Source organism: Protopterus annectens, chromosome 3.part1 (genome assembly GCF_019279795.1).
Source record: "Protopterus annectens isolate FY-2018-M chromosome 3.part1, PAN1.0, whole genome shotgun sequence".
Taxonomy (NCBI): Eukaryota; Metazoa; Chordata; order Ceratodontiformes; family Protopteridae; genus Protopterus; species Protopterus annectens.
Genome location: NC_056732.1, coordinates 1,783,528,691 through 1,783,555,217, shown reverse-complemented (window position 1 = coordinate 1,783,555,217; position 26,527 = coordinate 1,783,528,691). Strand labels below are relative to the sequence as shown.

The following is a 26,527-nucleotide window of genomic DNA, read 5'->3' as shown; positions in this document are numbered from 1 at the left end:
CAAGCAGCAAAAGCAAAATAAAGTAATAAAGTAGGAAAAACGCAAATACAGTAAAAGCAGCTGAATAAAGTGCAATTTTTTAAAGTTGAGTGGGAAGGGAGAAAACAGAAGATTATTTAAGGATAAGAAACTAAGGGGGTGGGCGTTCTGAAATTATCTCTTTGTGCTCAGAATGAGCTGATGATATGGGATTGGGAGGAGTGTCCAAAATCAGATTTAGGTGAAATGGGCAACTCAAAAGCCACAGAGTTTAAGAATACAGCAACAGCTGGGCAGGTGGGTGGGAAAAATAAAATGCAGATAGATCAGCAATATTCAGGCAGAGTACAGCATGAAAGCCAAACAGGCACTCCAGCTTAATAGATGTATTTCTAGATACAGGAAGTTTTTTCCAATGACATGGTCAGCAATGAAATGTCACATTTGGACTCAGTGCAACTAACTCAGTTAATAAATCAAAATAAGTAAATACGTTGGTCAGTCAGTAAAATGGCACTTCACCCTTTCTTCATATCTCCTAGTCACCATTGGTGTACCACAAGGCTGTATCCTTGACCCCCTCCTCTTTAACATTTTCACCAACGTCCTCCACACATCCACACAACAGGGCCTCCCTATTACAACAAAACTATGACTCCACTCTCATATGTACATCAGACAACCTGGCATGTCTCCAAAAAAATGACTCAGGAAATTTTAACAGTCACTAAAAAAACATGGCTTTGTAATTCACAACTGATGCTCAAACCCCCCTCCCAAAATAAATATACAACCCCCCAAGTCCTGTTTCATGAAAAAACAAAATTTAAAAGCTGGTCTCTTAATAATATAGCCATTTAAGTCACTTTTCCTAGAAAAATTATGGATGATAGTAGGTAATAATCTTAAATTCAACCTGCATATTACAAAACTGCATTAAAAAATTACCAAAAGTATGGATGCTTTATAAATCCAAAAACTCTCTCACCCACACAACTAAAACTCTACTTGCCACTACTTATTTCCGGCTCACTTCTTTGTGGCACTCCCATCCTTACTAACCTCCAGCCATCACAAAATGCAAAAGTTGAACAATGCTATAAGCTAAATTTGTAGCAAATACCCTTTCAGAACCCACCACTGTATAGCACTTAAAAGCTTAAATTGGTTGGAACTACCTCATCAACTGACATATACAGCTTCTCACCTCCTATAAAATTACCAGCGTTCACCTGCTGCACTAAATACCATTCTACCGACCTGTGTTCCCTCTCAGTAATTACAATCCAGTGACCAAAAACTCCTCTCTGTCATAATCCTGTCAAATCTGCTAGGCAAGGTCTGTACTCATAACATGCTGTTAAGGCCTAGAACTCCATCCATCAAGTTAATGCTCTCCCTCCAGTCCTTTAAAGCCATTCTGAAGTCTTCCTAGCCAAAATCTAGTTCTGTTCTTCCTCAAACCAATGGTAAACTATATCCTTAAATATGAACAAATACCTGTTCATACTTTACACCGCCTTACTTTCCCTTCTTCACTAACTTCCTTATGTTAATCAATTTCTTTTCTCTGACTGTCTGTATAAATATGCTGTAACCCTATTTTTTCACTAATTTCTTATTGCAGTTATTGCTTGCTTTACACTAACTTACCTTTAATTTCTCTATAAACTGGCTGAAATGTACCTAAATATTTAACATTTTTATATAAGTTGCATCCATTCTGTACCAATGTTTTCACATTATGTCTAATTTGTTTTAATTACTTAAGCTGTAGATATTTTCGTATTATTTTTGAAGATAATCAACTGTCAAATAAGTAAATAAATTGAACACTTGTTCAAGTAGAATCATTTGTGATATCCATGATGGTGTCCCAAGGAATTACTGGGGTGGTGATGATGGAAGAAGTGTCTGAGGATCACAGTTCTGTTATCTGAGGTACTGTTGGAGTTAAGGACCAATGCCAGAAGCTGGAACAGTTGTTGATATGGACATTCACAGAGATGATTCTGTACTCCTGCAGGGGAAGACAGGCACAGAGAGACGATGCTGCATTCCTGCAGGGAGGCCAGGCACAGAGAGATAATGCTACATTCCTGCAGGAGAGGACAGGCACAGAGAGATGATGCTGCACTCCTACAGGGGAGGACAGGCACAGAGAGATGATGCTACATTCCTGCAGGGGAGGACAGGCACAGAGAGATGATGCTACACTCCTGGAAGGGAGGACTGCAAAGCTAGACTGCAGAAGTGAAAGTTTTCATCTCCAGTGCTTTTAATGGCTTTACAGAAGTTTCAGAATACAAGTGTGATGAGATGTAGAGAGACATTCATCAATTGTAAGTAGGACCTCAACTAATTTTGTAGAGGACTACAACATAGAAATACAATTAATGTTTGATGCTTAGGCAGATGTTAAGATGACAGATATTTTGTACTAGGGCATTTGAATATGCTAGTAGCTGTGTCTGTGAAACAAATCAAGCCACTATGCATTTCAGAAAACAAGCCTTGATATTTCATTTGAGGTCACAACTGCTGTGAATAAAGAATATTAAATTTGTGAGACAGGAAAAGGGTGGTGAACCATGGAACATCTTTATGATTTTAATTGGAGACGGTTATTCAGAACAATTTTTTTTTCACATTTTAGAAGCGATATCTTAGAAGAAAAAGCTACTGAGCAAGTGTTGAGTACGCTGACAGAGAGTTGCAAGAAAGTTAAATTCTGCTGGGACGGGGTGTTGGGTGGGCTTGAAAGTAATGTAGAGAAAGGTAGTTTTTATACAAGAGCATGCGAGGATGGCATACTAGTTAAAGGTGTTTACCTTACAGACACAAGGTATAGGGTTTGATCCTCACATGGGGTAGCTGGCTAGGTTTAAAATGGCCCACAAGAGCAATTAGCCTAGTACTAATCTGTGAACCTATGTGCCTATAACCAAAACATTAACTGTATAGAGGAGTACATTTAATGTCTGACAAGAAACCTTGTGATGTTTTATGGGGATTGGGTTCATAGGTTAGTGCTAGGCTAACTGCCCTTGCGAGCCATTGTAAGCCTAGCCAAGTTATCCCTTGTGAGATTCAACCCTGCACCTTGTGTTTGTAAGGTAAACACTTTAACCATTAGGCCATACTCCCAGCCCTCCACAAACAGAATGTATTACAGAAGGACACTTGTTCTTGATTGTTTAGGGATAGAGAATAAGGTTCTGTGGTGGACAGAATTCTATAAAATGAAGAAAGGTTTGGGCATAGAACCTGTAGTAGTAAAAAAAACAAAGGGTCTAAAACTGCAGATTTTAATGAAAGTTGTAGTACAGGAGCTGAAATGATGACGATGGGAAAGTTACGGTAAGTAAAAAATACAGTTTGTTACCTGATGTGGGTGAAGATGTGGAAGGGGAAAATATAAAAATGAAACTGTTGAAACCTCTGAAGATTTTAGAAAGAAACTAACCAGACAAAAAACTAAATTTATTAGTAAATATGTACTTTAAAACTACTGTATGAGAATGTGAATAGCATTAAGGCAGAGTTATGTAGATAAACTATATCAGAATGGATAAAAGCTCAACATCAACACACTGGGTACCTGCGGTGTTGTAGATATGTGTCAGAACGGGATAAGAAATAATATGAACAATGGTGAGGTGGTAAACTTTTATGGAATATGGGCATGAAAGACTGTTCTGGCATCTGTGTACTAATAAAAGCACAAACAAATTTTAGACTGCATTAAAGTCACATCTGGAAGGGAAGTGTAGTGGGTTGCAAATGGCATATTACGTTGTTAGTGGTATATGCTCCACAGACACTGAATGAATGAAATAACTTCTGAATTTGTGATGATATTGTAGCAGGAGACTTCAGTTATGATTTTTCATGGTAAAATAGAAAGGAGAAGTTTGTGATATAAAGACTTTAATGGATGTTTGGATAGAGAGCAGAGTGAGTAACGGGTCCATTTATCAGCAGTCACAATACAGAATTAACACCGGCTTTATTTTATGCAATGAAAACTGGGTAGTTTTAAATAAGGGAGTTAGTACAACTGGCTTTTCAGATCACAAAGCTATGTGGACTGTTCTATTTAAAGGGGAAAGATATTTTGAAAGAAAAGGTATGGGTTTAAAAAATAAATATATGCTTTGGAAGAAAGAACATGAAAGTAAAACTGATTGTTTATGGCAGGATCCTGCCTCCATGAGAGATTTATATTTATAATTGGATACCATTCATTGTTAAATTAATGAACTAATACAGGAAATCTACAGAAACAACAACCAATACCACACCTCGTCACATCCCAAGGAGCCTCAACTGCAAAGTCCATAAGACAAGCCAGCACACTACCCAATACTCTAGTTATAGGAGCCTCCTTTGTGAGACATACTGGTGCCCCTCTCGTCAGGCAGAACAAGGAGAAAATCACGGTCAGTTGCCTGTCAGTGGTCAGGATCCACCAAGTCATTCACACACTCAGTTCTTTGAACTGAAGTACCAGTATGATTCCATCATAGTCCATGCAGGTGTAAATGACCTGAGATATACCTCCCTAGACTATGTGAAGAGAGACATTAGGAAGTTCTTGGACCATGCGTCCCAAGCTGGTATGAGCCTATCACTGAGCAGTGTTCTACCTACAGTAAGCATAACGCCACGACTCAAACTGAAGATGACTTGCTTTAATCAGTGGCTTAGCTTCTGGTATCATTTGTCCACAAGGAAGATATAGTCAACAGACCACATTGATTTGCCGAGGATGGCGTGCATCTGTTCTTGCTAGGCTCATGATTACTGGCTAAAACATTGTACTTTTTTTTAGGCAATACCAAACTGTTAAATCTTCAAATTTAGCAAAATCAATCAGAGGGAATTTAAAAGTGTTACTGCTCAATGCCAGGAGCCTAAATAAGAAATTCCACTCCCTCCAAGCTGCCCTAACCTTCCAAAATGCAGACATCTATGCAGTTATGAGATATGGTTTAAAGTTGTGGAGAGCACCCAGGCAGTGCAGGGGTACGATGCCTTCCACACACTTAGCCCAGGTGCTGCACAGGCAGAGACTAAAGGTGTTGGGGACTTTAACCACCTCTGTAAACAAGGAATCCTAGATGATCCCAAACTTGCAGGCCTAAAGATTCCTGGACTTGCTGCACGTCTCCCAGTGTAGTGTCCTCTCTAGCAAGGTCTGACCATAAAGCTGTCTCCTTCAAAAGGAAAATCAGTGTTTTGACCCCAGCAAGCTCTGTAAAAGTTAGGAACTAGTCTAAGGCAAACAACTTATTATGTGATTACCTGGCAAAAGTTCAAGCCCCTCCAAATCCAGAGAACACAGCTGCCTATGCAGAATTGTACACAGAAACCATGAACAATCATGTTAACAGATACATAGAATTAGCTGTGCACACCAGAAACAAGCCCAGACCAAACTCAAAAAACAAACTACCCTGGTAGAATCCAAACAAACAGATTCTACAACAAAAGGAAAAAAAGTCATAGCTAAAATTAGGAAGTGCAACACCCAGCAGGATAAAAACTGTTATCAGACTTAACAAACGGCCAATAGGGCAAATTAAGTCTTCCAATCCAATTTAAAGGTAAAAGTAGCCTCACAGGCCAAGGACAACCACAAGGCTTTCATTGGCTATGACTGAAACCTCAAAGGCTGTGCACAACAGTGTACAGAACTGATTGTTAATGGAGCCACTAACATAGAGCCGGAAGATGTATCAAATCTGCTGGCTGACAAATTCAACTCCAGTTTTAACACATCCTGGCAGCCCCACCAGCCCCCATAATAACATCAAACATAACCCCCTCAACTATCTCTAGGGAGCAGGCCTAAATGCAGTCTCTAAGGCTAAGAACACTGCATCAATGAGCCCCAATAATATCCTAGGATGCTTCTAAATAGCCTGAAGTATGACCTGTCTGAACCGCTGAATTCACTAACCATAGCCTCCAGATAGGCTTTGTGACATGTAGATGGAAGACTGCAACTGTCATCCCTCTGCAGAAGAGTGGTCTGTCAACAGACCTTGAGAACTACAGACCCATAACTGTAACTAGTCTCATATTCAAAACCATGGAAAGAATTATCATGAGAATGTTTAATAATGACATAGAAGATCTTCAAACACTGGATCCAACCCAGTTTGGCTTCATCAAAGATAGATAGTGCTTAATCAACCTGGTGGACCTCTTTGAAAAGATCACGAAGCCAGTGAATGAGAGCAAACCTGTGCAAACTACATACCTTGACCTGACTAAGGCATTTGATACAATACCCCACTCAGGCTTTAAGTAAACTTGTGGAATTGGCATTGACCTGTGTGTTATGCTTTGGATAACCAGCTGGCTCTCAGATAGAATCCAGGAAGTTAGGATAGGGGAGACCACCTCCACAAAGAGGCCTGTCACTGGCAGAGTCCCTTCAGGCTCTGTGCTGGTCCCACTCCTTTTTGGCATTTACTTTTCAAAAGTCAAAGCCAATGTCAAAATCCTCTGGCTGACCAAGTTTACAAATAATTACAAACAAGGAGCAGTCAAATAATCCCCTAAAGACACTAGCATCCTACAGGAAGGATTAACATGGGCAAATAACTGGTGCCAAAGCCACAGCTTAAAACTCAGTGCCAAGAAACACTTAATAGTGCCCTATGGGATGTCAACCACCCTATGAAACTACCTTATTGATAGCACACCCCTAAGAATGGTCCCAATATATAGGTATTTTGGAAATGTTTGTGGATAGTTATCTACCTTTTGACCACCATGTGTCTAAGGTAGAAAGGAAACGATTCTATGTTGTCCACCTTATAAGCAAGGGCATAACATTTATGTCCAGGGAGGTCATTGTTCTTCTGTTTTCTGCCCTCATCAGACCCATTACGGAGTACCATGCCCCCTTTGGTATGTACCTCACCAGGCACATGTAGCTGTTGGAATGTCCAAAGAGGTTCCTCACAACAAGAACACAGGGAGCAAACAATATATCCTATGCAGATCGTCTTAAAGCCCTATCTCTACACATGGTTTCCTACAGAATGCTGAGAGACGATATGTGCCTGACATATAAAACATCCATGGATCGTGCTGTGATGGAGCTTTTGCACATCCACAAAACCAATAGTATCATAATTACTGGATCTAGTGACTTGAACTTTGGTTGCAACTTAAGTAGGACACGGTGGAGGGACAGGTACAGTATGTCTCTCAGAGGTTTCCCTCCTCTGGAACAGGCTTCCCATCAATGCGAAGCAGAGTTCTTCCCCAGCCCTATTCAGGTGTAACCTGGACCAGTGTATGGGAAATCAGAAATTCACCCCAGGTCTAGCACCTATGTGTCTAATAAACAGAGGTAGTCTGTAAACCATAGCCTAGCTTACATATAACCCTTAAAATAATATCTAAGGCTAAAAACATCTAAAGGATACATTTGGAATACATGTCTAGGCTTATAAAGGTCCCAGTGGCCGTTATCCTGGTATATACCTATGAATCTACAAATAGGAGAAAGAAAGAAAAAAGCACAGAGAAAACAGAATACCAGAAAGTTTTATTAATGGCGATGGAGTTTTTTGAATGTGAATAGTAAAATAGTTGTTTGTCAGGAAGGGTACTAGGGATTGGGAGGGTGGCCTAATGGTTAAGATGTTTACCTTACAAACGCAAGGTGCAGGGTTCGAGTCTCACATGGGTTAATTGGCTAGGCTTAAAATGGCTTGCAAGGGCAGTTAGCCTAGTACTAATCTATAAAGCTAAGGAACAACTTTTTGGAAAAAAAAATAAAGGATTAATGCTCAAAAGTATGTCTCAAAAGGAAGAAACATCATAACTGATTATGATGTACTACTGTCTTTAGTTCATAATGAGGGTGAGTTTGTTATAAAAGAGCTTAGAAGCAGCAATGGATGCTTATTTAAAAAATATGTTTGAAAGTAGAGGGAGGTTATACAGCGGGGATGTTAAGAAGTTAAGCAGAATAAAACTGAACAGTTAGGTTATGTAATTGATATAGACAAAGTCAAGATAGTTTTAAAAGAAGTGAATGTGAATGGCTCACCTTGGGAAGATAAACATGGAGTTTGTCAGGTGAGCAGATAAAATGGAGTTTGTCAGCTGAGCAGATAAAATGGAGTTTGTCAGGTGAGCAGATAAAATGGAGTTTATGTCAGGTGAGCAGATACTAGACACTTGTACAAATGTGTTTAATAGTTTCTAGTAAGTGCAACAGATCTTCAGTATAGTTATATTAAAGGAAATTCTCTAGAAAGGATATTAAAAATGGGAGACCTGTTCCCTTAATAATGATTGTAATGTACTGATAAGAATATTGCAAAGGTGTATGATTATAATTCTGATTACAATGTACTGATGATAATATTACAAGGGTGGATGATGGTTGTGGTGACTGAGCCTGTGGAAGAGGAAGTGTTTTAGTAAAAAGTATGTGGTTTTACTAAAGGGAAAAATCTAACAAAATTATTGGCATGGTTGACAGAACTGGTGGATGGGATAATTCATGAAAAAAAGAACAGTGAAACTGAATGTGGTGCCACAAGCAGTAACAGTTCTTTGTGGAATGTACTAGAAGAACACAGTGTTTGTAGCTGGCTGAGAATTGTATTTTTCAGTCAGTGTACTGTTAAGTTACAGAATACTTTAAAAATGATGACAAATAGTTTTTCTCTCTTTCAGTGGTTTTTACTAACTACAGTACACACGTGTGGGTGCCTCATGGAAAGTACCAGGGAGAGTCCCAGAACAAAGGAACAAACAAGCTTATATACTGGTGATATTGCTGACAATACAAAAATATAAAAATGAACCAATTAGATTATTATGAAGGGCAATTAACCAATCAAAGGTTTACCCGTAAACATAAGACAATTCACATCGTCATATCTCTGGGCAGAGAAAGAAAATCGGAGCTTGATGAGTGGATGGGAGATCGTAGGTTTAACCCGGGTATCACTTCTGTGTCACTGTTAGACAGAGGCACAGTATACTAACCTCGAAAAAGGGCATAGCAAAATTAATTTAAAATGGGTGGTGAAAGCCAAACATATTCTGGCTAGGCTTATAAATGCCCTAGGGCAGATAGCCTAGTATGAACCTGTGAACCTGTGAACCTGTGGATGTGCTTCCATAAAAGGCACATTTCCTGCTTTCAGGCAGACTCTTGTTTTTCAATACTTTCTCGTTGCTCAGAGTTCATTCAAAGTTCACAGTACACAGTACATTTTAATACATAAAAACTGTCATATACTCAATTCCCCCAAACACATGCTTTGGCTGTTCATATTCTACAGTACAATAAGGGATTGTGGATTACCCATAAATTTACTTTGGAATTTGATTGTTATGGCCCTCTTAGAGAAAAGAGGTGCAGCTTTAGGGCAGGTACTGGTAGGGTGTTAAATGGTTGTAAGACTTGGTGATCTTTGATTATCTATGAATTTGAGTGTCAGTACCATTCGTAAATGGGGAAAAGGAAAGAAAAGCGAGGTAACACAGGGTATACCTGGAGTCCCCTACTGTTTGGATTAAATGTTAATGGTGTAAGTTGTTCATAGGTTCATAGGTTCATAGGTTTATACTAGGCTATCTGCCCTAAGGCATTTATAAGCCTAGCCCAAATTTTTGTGGCTTACGCCACCCCTTATATGAAAAAATACTGTGCCCATTAGTTTGTTGTGCCTCTGTCCAGCAGTGACACAGAGATGATTCCCGGGGTAAACCTACGATCTCCCATCCACAGGTCTAGATTTCTCTTGAACAGAGTCAGCGAGGTGCTCTGCCTCACATGGACCGGGATTTTATTCCACAGCATAGGGAGTCTCTGAGTGATAAATCTATCCCTCCAGCACGTCCTATTTATATCCGTGCTAAGGTTTAAGTCGCTTGCTCTAGTGGTTTTGGTGGATTTGGATTTTTGAGGTGGAGCATGTCCATTAATTCGGGTTGGACATGGCCTTGTATGTCAGGCACATGTCACCTCTGAGCAGATGGTATGCGACTGAATAGAGCTGGAGTTTCTTCAATCTGGCAGCATATGACAGATTTTGGAGTCCCTTTATCCTTTTGGTGAGGAACTTTTGGGGTCTCTCCAATGGCTGCAGATGTCGGGTGAGATACATCCCGAATGGGGCATTGTACTCGATCATTGGTCTGATAAGTGAAGAGTACAGGGAACAATGACCTCACTAGATCTGGATGTGAATCCCTTCATGATCAGGTGGGCAATATAGAAGGTCTTTCTAACCACTTTAGCAACGTGAGTGTCAAGAAAGGCCACTGTCAACCTGGGTCCCCAGGTCCCTCATAACCTCTTCTGTGCTTAGTGGATTGCCACCTATATGGTAGCTTGGGGTTACCTTGTTTTTCCCGAAGGGTATGACTATACATTTTGGCGTTTAACTTCAGGCCATGGCTCTGGCACCAGCTATCTGTTTCCGTGAGTCCCTTCTGAAGGATATCCGTGTCCGATGCACTTTCCACTATGGCGCCCAGTTTGCAGTCGTCTGCAAACTTTGTCAGCCAAAGTCCTCCCATGTTGGCCTGTACTTCTGAGAAGTAGATGCCAAACAATAGGGGGCCAAGGACCGAGCCCTGTGGGACACCACTTGTGACCGGCTTGGAGTCTGACACAGCGCCAGCAACTCTAACCCTGTGGGTTCTGTCCTTAAGCCAGTTTGCAACCCATCTTGTGACATATGGGTTTACATTTAAGCTGGTAAAGGCAGTAACAGATTGCTGGAGATGGGGGATATGAAGATGGTATTCACTTACTCGCATTACTCAGCAATGTAGATTATACTGTGGTAATCAGAAAGGATGCTATTTTTATCAGATGTATAATGGCAATGCTTCCTGACTAGATGAGATATATGAACTTCAACTTTGTAACAATGTTTTCACAGCACTGGTGACAATAATAAAAACAGACAAAATACATACAGTAAATAAAATAAACAAGTTGTTAATGTATGGCCACAAGAGGTTTATTTTTAAGATTTATGCCACTGAAATCATAGGTTCATAGGTTCATAGGTTTATACTAGGCTATCTGCCCCAAGGCATTTATAAGCCTAGCCTGAATTTTTGTGGCTTACGCCACCCCTTATATGAAAAAATACTGTACCCATTAGTTTGTTGTGCCTCTGTCCAGCAGTGACACAGAGATGATTCCCGGGGTAAACCTACGATCTCCCATCCACAGGTCAAGATTTCTCTTGAACAGAGCCAGCGAGGTGCTCTGCCTCACATGGACCGGGACTCTATTCCACAGCATAGGGAGTCTCTGAGTGATAAATCTATCCCTCCAGCACGTCCTATTTATATCCGTGCTAAGGTTTAAGTCACTTGCTCTAGTGGTTTTGGTGGATTTGGATTTTTTGAGGTGGAGCATGTCCATTAATTCCGGGTTGGACATGGCCTTGTATGTCAGGCACATGTCACCTCTGAGCAGATGGTATGCGACTGAATAGAGCTGGAGTTTCTTCAATCTGGCAGCATATGACAGATTTTGGAGTCCCTTTATCCTTTTGGTGAGAAACTTTTGGGGTCTCTCCAATTGCTGCAGATGTCGGGCGAGATACATCCCGAATGGGGCATTGTACTCGATCATTGGTCTGATAAGTGAAGAGTACAGGGGAACAATGACCTCACTAGATCTGGATGTGAATCCTTCATGATCAGGTGGGCAATGTAGAAGGTCTTTCTAACCACTTTAGCAATGTGAGTGTCAAAAGAAAGGCCACTGACAACCTGGGTCCCCAGGTCCCTCATAACCTCTTCTGTGCTTAGTGGATTGCCACCTATATGGTAGCTTGGGGTTACCTTGTTTTTCCCGAAGGGTATGACTATACATTTTTTGGCGTTTAACTTCGGGCCATGGCTCTGGCACCAGCTATCTGTTTCCGTGAGTCCCTTCTGAAGGATATCCATGTCCGATGCACTTTCCACTATGGCGCCCAGTTTGCAGTCGTCTGCAAACTTTGTCAGCCAAAGTCCTCCCATGTTGGCCTGTACTTCTGAGAAGTAGATGCCGAACAATAGGGGGCCAAGGACCGAGCCCTGTGGGACACCACTTGTGACCGGCTTGGAGTCTGACATAGCGCCAGCAACTCTAACCCTGTGGGTTCTGTCCTTAAGCCAGTTTGCAACCCATCTTGTGACATATGGGTTTACATTTATGCTGGTATGTTTTTCTACAATACCCGAGTGGGGTATTGTGTCGAAGCCTTTGCAAGGTCAAGGTAGGCTGTATGGACTGCCTTTCCCTCATCAATGGCCTTGGTGACTGTTTCGAAGAAGTCGACCAAGTTCAAAAGGCATGATCTTCCCTTGACGAAGCCAAACTGGGTCGGGTCCAATGTCTGCAAGTCCCCTATATCTTTGTTTATGAGCTCCATTATGATCCTCTCCATAGCTTTGCAGACTAGACTTGTTAAGCTTATAGGGCGGTAATTACCAGGGTCTGTAGAGGCACCGCCTTTGTGGAGTGGGACCACAGTTGCCGTACGCCACTCCTTGGGCACGTATCCTGTGGTAAGGCTGAGATTAAACAGCTGCCTTATGTGCGGGTTTAATTCCTCATTTAGCTCGTGTAGCACACAGCCGGGGACACCATCCGGTCCCATTGATGCTGTGTTTTTAGCTTTAGAGAGAGCAGCTTTCACCTGGGCATTTGAGATGTCTGGGAGGCTACACTCCGCTGGGATAGTTATCTCTCCTTTAGGGGGGGAGAAGGGGGTGAAGTTTGCACTGAACCTGTCTGCCAGTATGTTGGCAATGTCTGTGGGTTCAGTGATTTTTGTATCATTTTGGACTAATTCTGAGCATATCTGGGAGTTTCCACCCAGGTTCCTAACATAGCTGAAAAAGGCCTTATGATTGTCCTTTGAATCCATGGCAATTTTTCTCTCAAAATTGGTCTTAGTTGATTTTATGAGTGCTCGTATTTTTTTACTAATAATGATCAGGGGTGACTTCCCTTTTATGGATTTTGTTCTATCATGTAATAGCTTTCTCCTGTTATTGTAAAGTTTAATAAATATATACTTATTGTAAGAATTGAGAGGACTGTAGAATACTGGAATAAACTGGAAATAACTGGGTAAAAATGGAATGAGGCTGGAATGAATGTCTTTATCCTTTAATTACCCAGAACTGTGCTGAACAGGTGCCAGTCTCCTTCATGTGCCAAATCTTCTTGTACATATCAGAATAAAAATCTTCATACACTATCGTTCAGTTAAGAACGTTTTATTATATACAGTGGAGGGAGATGTCAATGATAACTGAATGCTGATAAACTGAGACTGAATTATGTCTGTAGCCTCTGCAGTTATTATAATCAGAATTATTCCTTTCCTCCTAAATAACATAATTTATATTCTGGAATGCTGAATTATTGACCTGATTTCTGCACTCATTCTTGAGTGTGTATATCAAACTTCTATGGACTGCACTGAAATGACTTTCTGGGTATCGGTCTAAACTAACTACCTTATTTCTGTATCTCTCCTAATAATACTAAAAGCCTGTAAATTTCCTACAAGTTCTGCATGTCTCAACAGACAGGAATAACATTTTGTTATTTTTTATTTAACATTTGTTAACCGGAAAAGTCCGACTTGAAACAAAGCCAGTTTTCATCGGAGGCCCGGGGAGAAAAGCTCAAGATGCATGTCTTTGAACGTGGGAGGAAACCGGAACTCCGAGAGGAAACCCACAAGAATGCAGGGAGGACATGCAGAGTCCACACAGAAGGCACCCCAGCCGAGAAGCAAGCTGGAGAACCTCTTGCTGTGAGGCGACAACGCTACCGCTGCACCACTGTGCCATCCAGCATGATGTAAGTAACTATTGGCTTCTACTCCTAGATGGAGAGGGATCTTGCACTGCTTGCTTGCCCTCTGGTGGAGACTAGGGGCCTCTGTAAGGGCAGCAGTAGTACAGGGAAGAGGAAGGAAAAAGTCCTCATGTAACTGCACATGGAAATGAGGTTGTAGGTTCTTGGTCTTGGCAATGGGCAGTGAAGCTGCACAATAATATAGGAGTATAGGAGGCAACCATCTAGCACCGTAAGGAGCCAATCTTCTTCTATGGCTTTTGGAAGAAATGACTCTGTTGTAGTGTATTTCTGTTTATATTTGTGCATGAATAAACCATTATAAACACAGTGCAGATGTTCCTGGGAAGGAGTGTTGTTTAACTCTGCAATCTTTGCTGACTTTGATTCACAGGATATAACATCCCAGTGGACCGTCTTTGGTTATACATTAAGAAGGATGAAACTGTGACTTCTGGTAACATTGGAGGAGAAGGAGAGATGGTCCAGCAAAAGCAGCTTCCTGATAACAGTATCAACAGTAAGTAATCGGATAACAAACTATCCCCAGTAAGTACATGGTCAGATTACTAACTATACACAGTAAGTACACGATCAGATAAGTAACTATACACAGTAAGTACATGATCAGATAAACTATACACAGTAAGTACGTGATCAGATAACTAACTATACACAGTAAGTACATGATCAGATAACTAACTATACACAGTAAGTACATGATCAGATAACTAACTATACACAGTAAGTACGTGATCAGATAAACTATACACAGTAAGTACGTGATCAGATAACTAACTATACACAGTAAGTACGTGATCAGATAACTATACACAGTAAGTACATGATCAGATAACTAACTATACACAGTAAGTACGTGATCAGATAACTAACTATACACAGTAAGTACATGATCAGATAAACTATACACAGTAAGTACATGATCAGATAACTAACTATACACAGTAAGTACGTGATCAGATAACTAACTATACACAGTAAGTACGTGATCAGATAACTAACTATACACAGTAAGTACATGATCAGATAACTATACACAGTAAGTACGTGATCAGATAACTAACTATACACAGTAAGTACGTGATCAGATAACTAACTATACACAGTAAGTATGTGATCAGATAAACTATACACAGTAAGTACATGATCAGATAACTAACTATACACAGTAAGTACATGATCAGATAACTAACTATACACAGTAAGTACGTGATCAGATAACTAACTATACACAGTAAGTACATGATCAGATAACTAACTATACACAGTAAGTACATGATCAGATAACTATACACAGTAAGTACATGATCAGATAACTAACTATACACAGTAAGTACGTGATCAGATAACTAACTATACACAGTAAGTACGTGATCAGATAACTAACTATACACAGTAAGTACATGATCAGATAACTAACTATACACAGTAAGTACGTGATCAGATAAACTATACACAGTAAGTACATGATCAGATAACTAACTATACACAGTAAGTACGTGATCAGATAACTAACTATACACAGTAAGTACGTGATCAGATAACTATACACAGTAAGTACGTGATCAGATAACTAACTATACACAGTAAGTATGTCCAAAAAGAAAGAGGTAGATACACCAAGACAATCGAAGTCAACCACAATTGTATATCACAGCAACACGAATTTATTGAATAAAGTAAGCGCTTTCACGTCTGCCAGGACGCTTCATCAGACTTAATAATTACAACCATTTTTTCATTCATTTAAATAGCCTACATCCTCCTATCACAAAGCATACATCTGCACTCATCAATAATGTACAATACTATTGGTGTATGTATGAAAAAAGCTCTCTTACGTTAATATGTATGGACATATGTAAGATACTACGTATATATAAAAAAGATACTATGTATATATAAAAATATATAGAGAATATATAAAAAAACTGACATATATAACAAATGTAATACATTTTAAAAGCATTAATGAATTATATACAAGTATATGAAAGAGTACATATAAAAAAATTTATATTGACTTGCATTAAAACTAATCATCATAAAGAACTAATTATCATAAAACATGCTAACCATCATAAAAATACTTACACAATATATATATTTAACCTAGTGTTTCAATGGTCTATCTATAAGAAAGGGTCTCAATGAAATCTTATCATTGAGACCATGACCTCTATCTGCAGATAGTTTAGTAATCCATTTAATCTCTTCTTTTTCAGTTTTGTTACGTATACATCCCAATCTTTCTGTAGTGAAAATATGTTCTATTACCATAAAACTAAAAGAATGTGTACTGTCGTACTGCATAACATGATTAGCCAGGGCATTAGTCTCATTCTCTCTATTAATGGCATAGACATGTTCCCTTATACGTTCCCTGAGTGTTCTATTAGTCATGCCAACATAGAAACAATGACATTTCTTACATTGACTAGGATAGACCACATTTCTAGATTTACAGTCTGCATAATGTGAAAATTCATATTTCTTACCAGTATCAGGGTGTATGAACACATTTGAGTTCTTTACAAAAGCACATTGATTGCAACTGCGGCAAGCATAGGTACCTTTTCTTTGTGAAGTTACCCCTTCTCTCTTGTTCTTATCATAGCATAACAATCTCTTAAGTGACTTGGTATTCTTATAACTAAATGCCGGATTATTACCTACTACATTAGCAATCTTGTCATCTAACTGTAGAATATTCCAATGTCTTTTAATAATGTCCACAACCGTGGTATTATTATTAGTGTATGGAATAACTATCCTTTTTCTATATTGCTTATTCCTATTCATTACAGTATGGGTAGATGCATTCCTATGTATGTAGGGCAAACCTGTCCCTTCACGTTCCACTTCAAGTAGTCCTATAAGATCTCTTCTATGATACCCCCTATCCAAAAATTCTTTCTCTATTCCTATAATTGCTTCAGAGAACACTGAATCTTTACTAGTAATGCGTGAGTATCTAATAGCTTGGTTTTTAACTATGTTCCTGTGTATATGTGGAGGGTGCATGCTATCCCTGTGTAGGATAGCGTTCTTCCTGCAGGATTTTCTGTATATCTCTGTACTAAGGATACCATTCTCCTTCTCCAATAACACATCTAGAAATTCAATCCTATTCTGTGAGATGGTGCTAGTTAACTTCAAAAACGTAGTAGTGCTATTCATATATGTAATAAATTCATCTAAACTACTAAGGTCACCGCCCCAAATCAAAAAAACATTGTCCACAAATCTTTTATAGCATTTGATGTATTTTGAATAAATCATATGTTCAAGTATATATGTCGATTCCCAATATGCCAATACTAGGTTGGCATACGAATTGGCGCATGATGTACCCATCGCCACGCCCATAATCTGAAGATAATATTCTTTCCCAAATGTAAATACATTGTTTGATAGAACTAGGTCTAACAGCATAGTCATCTTTATAACATTACTATTGCTCAAGCCTCTATGTAGGAGATATAACCTTAAGAAATCCACACCTATATCATTTGGTATGCTGGTGAACAGTGCTGTAACATCTAATGTTACCATGTAATCAGAGTCTTGAAGCTCATTGCCTTGGTTAAAACATGCTAAAGTTTCTAAAAACTGTTGGGTGTCTCGTAAAATAGAAGGGGTAGAGTCCACTATGGGTCTAAGCTGTTTTTCAAGATAAATCGATGTACTCTCTGTTAGCCAGCCTCTACCTGAGACTATTGGTCTGAGCGGAGGTCTATCTATGGTCTTGTGTATCTTGGGGAGACCTCTAAACATCGGTATAACAGGTTTTTCAACAAGAAAATACTTATATAATTTCTTATCTATTATCCCACACATTAACATATCATACAAATCCGCATGCAATCCCCTAATAAGTTTATCTAAATCAACAAAATTCAGTTTAGCATATGTCATATCATCTGATAGCATTTCATTCATTGTATTTTCATAGTAAATCTTATCTAATACAACTGTAGCACCCCCTTTATCTGCTGGTCTTATTATTATCAGATTATTATTGCATAAACTATTCAAAGCTGATTTCTCATTCATAGTCAAATTAAAAAATTCAGGTTTCTTACCATTGTTTTCAAACTGTACCAAAAAATCCTTCATACATGCTTTTTCAAAACTTTCTAGTATAGGATGTTGAGGTGGTATGTAAACAGAAGGTTTACTAAAGCATCGTTCATGGTTATAATTATTACTTTCATTGCCAAACTGTAATGCTAAACCAACATTTCTTGTAAAGCATTTAATGTCCACTATTAAATCACTCACATCCACATCTTGTGAGGGAATAAATGATAGACCTCTGTTTAAGACAGAAAGTTCATCAAATGTCAGTACATACCCAGATAGATTAACTACTAGGTCCGTTGAATTGGTCTCAACGATTTGCGTTGGAATTCCAGTTGCCCTTCTGAAGTCTTCCTCTTCCTCCCTTTGTACTGGGGACTCCAAGCTTGTTTGTTCTCCATTCTGAATGGCAGGGGAAAATGGAGATTATTCTCTTCATTATCCATATTAGGTGCTAAATGTCCTTCTAGGTTTGTAGTTCTTCTACGTACTACTGGCTCATTCGTTTTCCCTAGGTTGGTAGGGTTTACAATATCATTTGCGAGTAGTCTCACAGTAGAACCTGATTCAGTGCTCGCCTTATCTAATGACGAGGATGTCGACAAACCGGATGTAGAGGGAGTCAATAGCGATGAACGCTCAACGCTATGTGTATCCATGTAAGGAGTGGTAGCACCATAAGTGGAGCGTGTGGACTCCCTTGGCCACGAAAAGACGTTCCCACTTGAAAAATCGGAGCAATCACGTTCTAATTTCTTCTTTTTTAGCAGCAACAGTTTATTGTCTAAAGCCTGCATAGTCATGGTTAAGTCATGGCGAAAATCATTTAGTTGTTTGTCTGTAAGAATAGACAGCAATCGTTTCTCTATTGTTAATGCCTCTTGATGGAGTGTTGTTTCTATATATGAATACTGCTCTATCAAGAGCTTCATATAACCCTTTTTTATATGTACTTTTTCATATACTTGTATATAATTCATTAATGCTTTTAAAATGTATTACATTTGTTATATATGTCAGTTTTTTTATATATTCTCTATATATTTTTTCTATATACATAGTATCTTTTTTATATATACGTAGTATCTTACATATGTCCATACATATTAATGTAAGAGAGCTTTTTTCATACATACACCAATAGTATTGTACATTATTGATGAGTGCAGATGTATGCTTTGTGATAGGAGGATGTAGGCTATTTAAATGAATGAAAAAATGGTTGTAATTATTAAGTCTGATGAAGCGTCCTGGCAGACGTGAAAGCGCTTACTTTATTCAATAAATTCGTGTTGCTGTGATATACAATTGTGGTTGACTTCGATTGTCTTGGTGTATCTACCTCTTTCTTTTTGGACGTACATACTACTTTTTAGGAGGTGATACTTTACCCTGGATTGTGTTTTCTGCTTTTTGCCTATACACAGTAAGTACTTGATCAGATAACTAACTATACACAGTAAGTACGTGATCAGATACCTAAGTATACACAGTAAGTACGTGATCAGATAACTAACTATACACAGTAAGTACGTGATCAGATAACTAACTATACACAGTAAGTACATGATCAGATAACTAACTATACACAGTAAGTACGTGATCAGATAAACTATACACAGTAAGTACATGATCAGATAACTAACTATACACAGTAAGTACGTGATCAGATTACTAACTATACACAGTAAGTACGTGATCAGATAACTAACTATACACAGTAAGTACGTGATCAGATAACTAACTATACACAGTAAGTATGTGATCAGATTACTAACTATCCACAGTAAGCACATGATCAGATTACTAACTATACACAGTTAGTACGTGATCAGATAACTAACTATCCACAGTAAGTACGTGATCAGATAACTATCCACAGTAAGTACATGATCAGATTACTAACTATCCACAGTAAGTACATGATCAGATAACTATACACAGTAAGTATGTGATCAGATAACTAACTATACACAGTAAGTACGTGATCAGATAACTAACTATACACAGTAAGTATGTGATCAGATAAACTATACACAGTAAGTACATGATCAGATAACTAACTATACACAGTAAGTACATGATCAGATAACTAACTATACACAGTAAGTACATGATCAGATAACTAACTATACACAGTAAGTACGTGATCAGATAACTAACTATACACAGTAAGTACGTGATCAGATAACTAACTATACACAGTAAGTACGTGATCAGATAAACTATACACAGTAAGTACATGATCAGATAACTAACTATACACAGTAAGTACGTGATCAGATAAACTATACACAGTAAGTACGTGATCAGATTACTAACTATACACAGTAAGTACTTGATCAGATAACTAACTATACACAGTAAGTACGTGATCAGATAACAAACTGTACACAGTAAGTACGTGATTAGATTACTAACTATACACAGTAAGTACTTGATCAGATAACTAACTATACACAGTAAGTACGTGATCAGATACCAAAGTATACACAGTAAGTACATGATCAGATAACTAACTATACACAGTAAGTACGTGATCAGATAACTAACTATACACAGTAAGTACGTGATCAGATAAACTATACACAGTAAGTACGTGATCAGATAACTAACTATACACAGTAAGTACGTGATCAGATAACTATACACAGTAAGTACGTGATCAGATAACTAACTATACACAGTAAGTACATGATCAGATAACTAACTATACACAGTAAGTACGTGATCAGATAACTAACTATACACAGTACGTACGTGATCAGATAACTAACTATACACAGTAAGTACGTGATCAGATAAACTATACACAGTAAGTATGTGATCAGATAACTAACTATACACAGTAAGTACGTGATCAGATAACTATACACAGTCAGCTGTCCATATTAAGTATGTGACCAGATAGCTAACTGTCCACAATAAGTACATGATTATTTAGTATTTTTTATGTCGACATGCTTAGTTAGGTTATATCACTATTTGCACACAATGTTTTTTTACCTAAATAGGTGTTCAGTGTGTTTGTGGTATACTTCATGGCATTGTTATTTTAAATGCTTTTGCAATATAGCAAGACTTTTTTCTGTAATACTGGCAACATTTCCAGCGTTATATTTGTAGGCCTTTAGGTTGGTGACTATATAGTTGACACTCATTATGACAAATGTTGTAAAGTGTCTTTGTCATGCATGCACATGTATTTATGTGCTTATGGTCTAGAATTATTACAATCTGACTTTTTGAGTTTTGTGTGTGTGTGTGTGTGTGTGTGTGTGTGTGTATATGTATATATATATATATATATATATATATATATATATATATATATATATATATATATATATATATATATATATATATACATTTTTGTTAGGAATTATTGTATTTCAAATTTTTTTATTACCAGTGTTGTTTGCAACATGGCTGTTTTTTCAGGATATGTTTAGTTGAACGTTGTAGGTATATGGTTTAATGAATTAGTTTGGTACTCATAATACTATATATTTTTTTATTTGCTGTATATATATTTTTCATATTTATATCTCCAGGCAGACCCATGGTATATACTTTTGCATAAAGATATGATTTGCTTAATGGCCAGTACTGGTATGACTGCAATATAGTAGTGATTCTATCACTTTTTGGATGCCATTTGTTGGTTTGATATAACAAATATTATTGTATACTATCACATTAGATTGTATTATTATTATAGGAAATTTTTCTGACGTGTGTGTGTGTGTGTATGTAGATATATAATATATATATATATATATATATATATATATATATATATATATATATATATATATATATAGCACTACTATCTTTCTGACACCCATATTTTGGACGTTTGTGGTCAACACATGGCTGGTTATGCATTTTTATACATGCTGAGCAGAAGTGCTGCATATTAAACTTATTTTTGTTTTCTGGTTCACCCTTATTGTTTTACATAACCAGTAAATAATTGTATTTATTTGATATATTGGGATCTACTGGTTTAAATATCTTTGTATGGTTTATATATACCATACATGTAGAGCAGAATTGCTGCATGGATGGTTGTTCATGTATCGTGATAGACATCGCCAGATACTAAATTGGAGCTAAGATTTGTATTTACAGCTCAGATGGTTTTTGTTGAGTGGCTCACGATTGACCAGCGTGACCAGTAGTTACCTAATGGTTGAGCAGAAGTGCAATATGATTCAGTCGAACATAGTGATGTATTATTTGTGACTTTACATTTGAGTTTGCATGTATCATGATATGTTTCTTGAGCCTTATTATAGCTATATATATATATATATATATATATATATATATATATATCTACGAATTCTTATATCGTTATTTGTATATCAGACCAACAAATCAATGTATTCATTTAATAGTTACTCATTTCATTATCAACAAACTTATTGAGTTATTCCTTTATTGGATACTGTATGATGGATTTGCTTCTGATACTACAAGGCTTGTCTGCTGACAAGGATGACCTTCAGGTCTTTAGTCTTGATAATGAGTCAAGTAGGTCTGAGAATTCTAGTTTAACAGTTCAGTGTACAAATATTTATTCAAAATTGAGTAAGTTAATGAAAAATCTTCGATCTAATGTATGGCATTTAAGATTGTTTAAGGCATATAAACTCCAAGGCATCACACCTAGAGGGCTACGTATTAGACTACAGAATGGCCAGCAGCCCAGCAACGTGCTTCTTCATGATTTGTAGAAATTCTGTTCTCTTTTTATGAACGTAGAATAGCTAGTCTATATCGGAACTCACTCAGGTTTGTGAGGAGGATAAACAAATGGAAAGTCACCCTTTATACAAGACATTATTTCAGAACTTAACTAAAGATCTAATTGTTTTTGAAACACAGTTAAAAAACAGAAAAATTCGAAAGTACAACAGGGATTTGAGAAACTATAACTTGGGCAGACCATTTGACTTGTACAGGAGAGTTCAATTTTCCAAACAGGAGAATCCAAATGTGGGAACCAAAATAAATTGACCCAAATCCATTCTAAAGAAGCCAAGCGATTTGCCTACCAGTGACACTTCTGGAGACGATTCATCTTGATGTACTGATATTGAATCAGATCCTAAAGAGTGGTCCTCGAGTAATAAAAGAAGCAATGTCACATTTACAAGTTCCAAAGGTAAATCCACCATATCTAACCCTTTAGGGTCAGAAGGAGGGGTGGCAGGAAACAGCGATCAAGCAGGCTCATTAGAAACATTACTCCATCTTCTGACTCCCTGTTAGCTGGGTATGGTAGCATACACAATATATCTTCAGTCAGTTTGTCAGATGATGAAATACAATTACTTAATAAAGAAATTAATTTTTTACCAGATTTTGTTACATTTGAACAGGATTTAGTTAATGATGTACTAGCATTTTGTAGATATTTGAATTTGAACCTGTTTTTTCAAAAATCTGTACTTAACCATGAGCTGCAGCTTAGTTTTAGATTTCACAAGTCTACGTTTATTCCACCGGTCAACAAATATATTGACGTTTTTCAAAAATGTATTCTTAAAGATTTGCATTTTTCTCCAGACTTATATACCACACAACAGTGGCAGAATTTAACCAGTACAGAAACATATATTCTAGATAATCTTCGACATAATAGGAATATAGTTATAATTCCAGCTGATAAAGGCGGTGCAGTACTGGTTCTTGATTGGTCCATGTATTTGGCTGAAGCAGAAAAACAGCTTTCTGATGGTAGGTTTTATATCAATGTGGTTACTGATCCCACTTATAAGTTCAAACATGACATTGATAATTTTTTACATCTGGCTGTAAGTGAAGGTATAATTAGTAAACAAACTCTAAGCCATTTAACTGTCTCAGATCATCTACCACAGCATTTGTATCTGCTCCCCAAAATACATAAAGACCCATATTCATCACAGGGTAGAGCAGTTGTATCCAGTCATGGAGCTTTGATTGAACCTCTTTCTGCTTTTTTTGACTCTTCATCTCAAGCCCCTTCTTAAAGATGTTAGAGCTAGAATTCAAGATTCCACCCAGTTTTTCAACTTTATCTCAGATTCTCAACTAGAATCAGGATGGATCATGTGTAAATTAGACATCAAATCACTTTATACCAGCATACACCATTGGTAGGTTTGACTGCTTTACAGTATTGGCTGGAAAATATCCCTTTATATAGCCCTGGTTTTAACACATTTCTGATATGCTTGACCGAGCATGTGTTAACCAAAAATGTGTTCTATTTTAATGACAAGTGCTATTTATAGCTGAAGGGAACTGTGATGGGTGCATCTTTTGCACTCATCTATGCCGATCCATTAATGGGTTATTTGGGACAACACATTATTTATGATTACAATCAAAATCTATTTTCTAGATAAAATTGATATCTTGATGATTGTTGGCTTATTTGGAGAGTTGACTGGATATCTTCAAGAACTTGTTAACTGTCTTAATGAAAATAAGTGGGGGATAGAATTCACAGTCCATTACAATGCAAAATCTATTTCCTTTCTTGATGTCCAAATAACTCGTCTAGATGATGGCACTCTCTCCAATGATATGTACAGAAAACAATTGAGCTCTAATAGCTTATTGTTAGCATCCAGTTGTCATCCAAAACACATTATACGCAATATCCCCAAGTCTCAATTCTTTAGGATATGTCGTATCTGTTCAAGTACTGAGGCATTTGAAAATCAAAAGAAAGAATTGATTACCAGATTCTGTAATAGGGGCTATAAAAAACATCAAGTGATTCAGGCTAGTAATTCAGCTTGTATTCCAGATAGGAATAATTTCTTACAATATCAACAGTGTAACAGGGATAAACAAGATGTGATTAGATTCAATACAACCTATGCATGCAACATATATAGGTTTATGAACCTAATTCACAAACACTGGAACATTCTAATGGCAGATGACCATCTTTCGAATATGTTAGGGGATAAGTCACTTCTTTTTTAGAAGAGGAAAAACACTGGGTGTTTTTTTTTCAATTATTATAAGCATAACTTATTACTTACCACAAATCAACACGGAACACTTGAAGGTGGGGTCTTGTCTGGGTGTATTCCCTGTGGTCACTCTACTTTTTGTAGGTATGTGTATTAAACTAAAGAATTTACCAGTAGAAATACCTCAAAAATCTTTCATATTAATATCTTTGCCAATTGTAGCTCTGATTGGTCTTGCGACCTGTACATGTTTGGCCTTTTTTTGTTGGCCAAACTTCTCGACCATTTAAACTACATATATCTAAACATTTGAGCAGCATTAGAAATAAAAATATTTCTAATGCTTTATATAAACATTCCTTGCAACATTCAACAGCAAGCTTCAAATTTATCATTATTGATCGTATTATTGGCAATAGAAACACATGAAGGCTGGTTGGCATAATATTCAACAAAAAGAATGTTCCTGGATTATTAAACTTGGGAGTCTGTTCCACCTGCTTTAAATGAACAAGGTTGTCAGTTAATGATTATTTTGACTCTTTACTGTCATATACAGAGGTTTTCAGTCATTTTTATGGTGTGTATATTGTAATTTGCTGTGATATCATCAGCATGAACCTGCGTGAAATGTTTTGTATCAGTTTAAATATTATATATTGAATAATTCATGAGATGAATGACATGACTGGTGCACTATACCTTTAAAAACTGTTTCACTTTCATGGATGTAAGAACACTGAAGAAGGCGTATAGCTTGTCTTGTTAATAACTATTTTGCCATTTATTCTTTCATCCATTGTGCTGGCCATTCTTTTTTGCTCTTGAATATTTTTTTCAGGGCCGTTGTACTTGCCTATTTGCGAAATGTTGTTTTGTTTGGGCTCAGATAACTAACTTACCACATTAAGTAGTTAAGGGTATGGAGATTATTTCTGGATCCTTAATGGTTAGAGAATATGAGCTTGCATGAGTCTCTTCTAAGTTCCTAATATTATGGCAACAGACTTGTAGGCATCAACAATTATTATTAAAAGTGAGCGAGTGCAAACGTGTTAGGTGATTTATGTCTTCTTGCTGGCACAGTATCATACGCATGTAACATACAGTTGCTATTTGGTGGATTGTACTCAAGGCTAGAGGGAGTTATTGGGTTCTCAGCACTGAGCCCTGTCATAGTCCTTTCATTCGACAGACTGTCTCTGAGACAACGTTATTATCACCTACTAAAAGTCCTGTTTTTGACATGGTTTTGGAATCATTGAGCATATACCCAGTTTTGCTCAGGTATTGAAGTAGTAGATGAGGGTCCATAATTTGGAAAGGCATGTTTAAAATCCAGGAAACGGCACCTTTGAGTAGCTCATTTTTCATAATCCTACAGATTTGATTAGTTAAAATATGCACTGCAAATATACTGTAACTTGTAAGGAATCCATGCTGTTTGCCTGTGAGTATGTCATACTTTTTAATATAGTCCAGTATTTGCCTGTAGATTAGCTTTTCCAGAATTTGGGTGGTAGGATAGGAGATGGCAATTGGACATTATTTAGTGACCATGGTGGGAAGCAGCACTTTGGGGAGGGTCAGT

General features: G+C 37.5%; 1 protein-coding gene across 4 annotated transcripts in view; it reads left to right on the top strand.

The window, feature by feature from the left end:
• LOC122798669 (zinc finger protein 436-like) overlaps window positions 1-26,527 on the top strand; it is a 364,886-nt gene that overhangs the window by 116,720 nt on the left and 221,639 nt on the right. For all 4 annotated transcript variants that reach the window (XM_044067761.1, XM_044067762.1, XM_044067760.1 and 1 more), the window contains one exon: window positions 14,247-14,372. In XM_044067761.1, the coding sequence (XP_043923696.1) occupies window positions 14,333-14,372 (40 nt within the window). In that variant the 5' untranslated portion in view covers window positions 14,247-14,332. The remainder of the gene's footprint in view (window positions 1-14,246; window positions 14,373-26,527) is intronic.